Source organism: Aphanomyces invadans (genome assembly GCF_000520115.1).
Source record: "Aphanomyces invadans strain NJM9701 unplaced genomic scaffold supercont1.5, whole genome shotgun sequence".
NCBI classification, from domain to species: Eukaryota; Oomycota; class Saprolegniomycetes; order Saprolegniales; family Verrucalvaceae; genus Aphanomyces; species Aphanomyces invadans.
The window spans coordinates 1,791,232-1,793,593 of NW_008580150.1; the positions used below are offsets into that span (position 1 = coordinate 1,791,232).

Genomic DNA, 2,362 nt, shown 5'->3' on the forward strand with positions numbered 1-2,362 from the left:
GTTTTTTGATAAAATATATTACGAATTAATTAATCAAAATATATTACGAATACGTTATAATACTACTTATATTAGTTGATAAAGGTATAATTGAATTTTTAGGCCCATGGTTTTTTATTTATTTTTTCAAATTGGAGTAATAAATTACCATAATGCCTTTCCAGAACTCGATGAAAATGTGGGAAACCTCAGTCAGATCGGACGTCAGTCGAGCCAACCGCAGCACTACGAATGGGTATTTTCAACGCCGGCGATTTGCGGAGAAAGTGAGAGCTGGCAACTTCGTTCTGACTGGCATGACGGTCAAATCCAGTATCGAGGACGTGCTGCTGCCACTCGGCACACGACAATTTGTAGAGCTCTTCAGCCGCCTTCACCGCATGACCCGACACAAGCCCACGCGCAATCGAACTCCGCACTGATTCGCGCCGGACTTGGAGGATACGAAGGGCTCGTGGCGAAGTTGAAGTTGATTGTGGTGGCATTGGCTGGGAGAGTGACCCGAGGTAGACTCGCGAGGACTGTGGAATGCGTTATGTGGTCGCCGTGGAACGCATTGCTGTCAAACGACGATAGCTGGTGGAAATATGCTGTCAGTTCGACATCAACGAAGATGTAATCAAGCCGAGTCCTGCCGCGTGGCCCTGATAGGACCTTGGCGTCGGGATCTTTCATGCGCCATGCGTCCACGACATGTAGCGACGAGAGCCATTCACAACACTGGGCATTGCCAGCATTGTGGCGCGTATGGTACGACGTCGTGTCCAGCGTGGCGTCCATCGGGAAGTTCAGATCGCCGCCGACGATGTGACGACTGTTGGATTCGAAATCGCGGGGAATCGTCGCAAAAAAGGCAGCTCGGAGCTCTGCCTCAACTGGCGCGTAGACGTTGTGGAAGTAGATTGGGGCGTTGTCCCATTCGGCCCGCACGACGAGGTAGCGGTCGGGCACTCGGTGAGCCCAGAGCGGTCGAAGGGTTGTGAAACCCGGCATAGACAGGTGAAAGAACGTTGCAACGCCCATGCTGCGGTGGGGTTGGGGGCATGTGGACGACGTGCGATGGTCGTTCACAAAGAGTTGGTACTGTTTGTAGCCGACATGGTTGGTAATATGCCGGTGGATGGTGCGGAAGTGGTCTTGATTCTCGATTTTGGTTTCTTGAAAGAAGACACACGAAGTGATGTGTTTGCCGAGTGCAGCTGCGGGGGTGTCGTCGTGCAAGTTGAATCCGTTGAGGTTGCAGGTAGTGATGGAGACGGTAGAAGCGCCACCAAGAGTCGGTCGCCCAGCAAGCTTAGCCGTCCAGAGGTGTCGCCGTGTCCGTCCACAGCTCCTCCAGGTCTCCATGGATCAGGGCGTTCGTCAACAGATCAACCATTGGCGGTTTGGATGCCGCGATGTTCAGTGAGAATGACTGATCGAGCGTGACCATCTTGTCCAGATCACGCGTCCATCCCGCATACACGCTCGCGAAATCGTGCAGGGCGGTGTCTGCTGCGGGATCCCCCACTGCCGATCCCGACAGGCACGATGTATAGAAACGTTGGATCAGCACCTTGGTTGAAGACCAGATTTGTTCCCAATGGTGGATCGCATCAGTGCTTGGTGAGGCGTGGAGGATGAGAGGTAGCGAGAGCTACCTCTAGCGGGAATCGAAAAGTCTGGGCCCGCCAGAGTTGCGTTGAGGGCCGTATCGCTTGTGTAGAAAAGGAAGGGGCATGTACGCCAGCACGACTTCGGCGAGTGCGAAGATTACGTCGGTGTCGGTGCATTGGACACGGCACTCGTCCCTAATGTCGTCCGTCGTGTAATCCTCAAGAGTAGATGACCCCGCGAGAGCAGCGAAGTCGGCTTGGAGGGACTGAAGCGAAAAAGCATGGTGGAGTGTAATACGGTGCTAAGAGTTGGCCAAAAGGAAGAGCAGTCCCCCAGGCGACTCGCATCCAACGGCATAGCACTTGGAGGTGAACCAAGTGAAGCAGGGCAGGAGGTCCGGACGCGACTCAGCGAGCGCTGTGAGCTTGCGGCCAAACCGGATTGGGTGAGATTGCAGGTATTGGTGGATCTTGTAGGCGTCGCCGTCCTCAATCAGCTCGGCGAGATTAAACGCAATACTGGCATCGCCCACGATGCCAGAAGAGTCGAACGCAGCTCGCGCAGACGTTGCCTTCGCATCGAGGAGAGTACAGTGAACGAGGGAATTTAAGGCACACTTCAAGTCGAAGTTTGGACTCAATGTCGAGTTCTAATTGGTCAGCGAACTTCGAAGCTCAACATATATCTGGACCAATAAAAGTGACCGGATCGATGAAACATATAAAAATGCATAATACAATAAAATATGAAAACGGGTGCCTTGAAC

General features: G+C 52.8%; 1 protein-coding gene across 1 annotated transcript; it reads right to left on the minus strand.

The window, feature by feature from the left end:
* Positions 1–363: 363 nt before the first annotated feature.
* Positions 364–1,023, minus strand: H310_03557 (hypothetical protein; the record flags this gene model as incomplete). The annotated part of the gene is made up of 1 exon (XM_008867470.1): positions 364–1,023. The coding sequence occupies one exon, from the start codon at positions 1,021–1,023 to the stop codon at positions 364–366; it is 660 nt and encodes a 219-aa protein (XP_008865692.1).
* Positions 1,024–2,362: the final 1,339 nt, after the last annotated feature.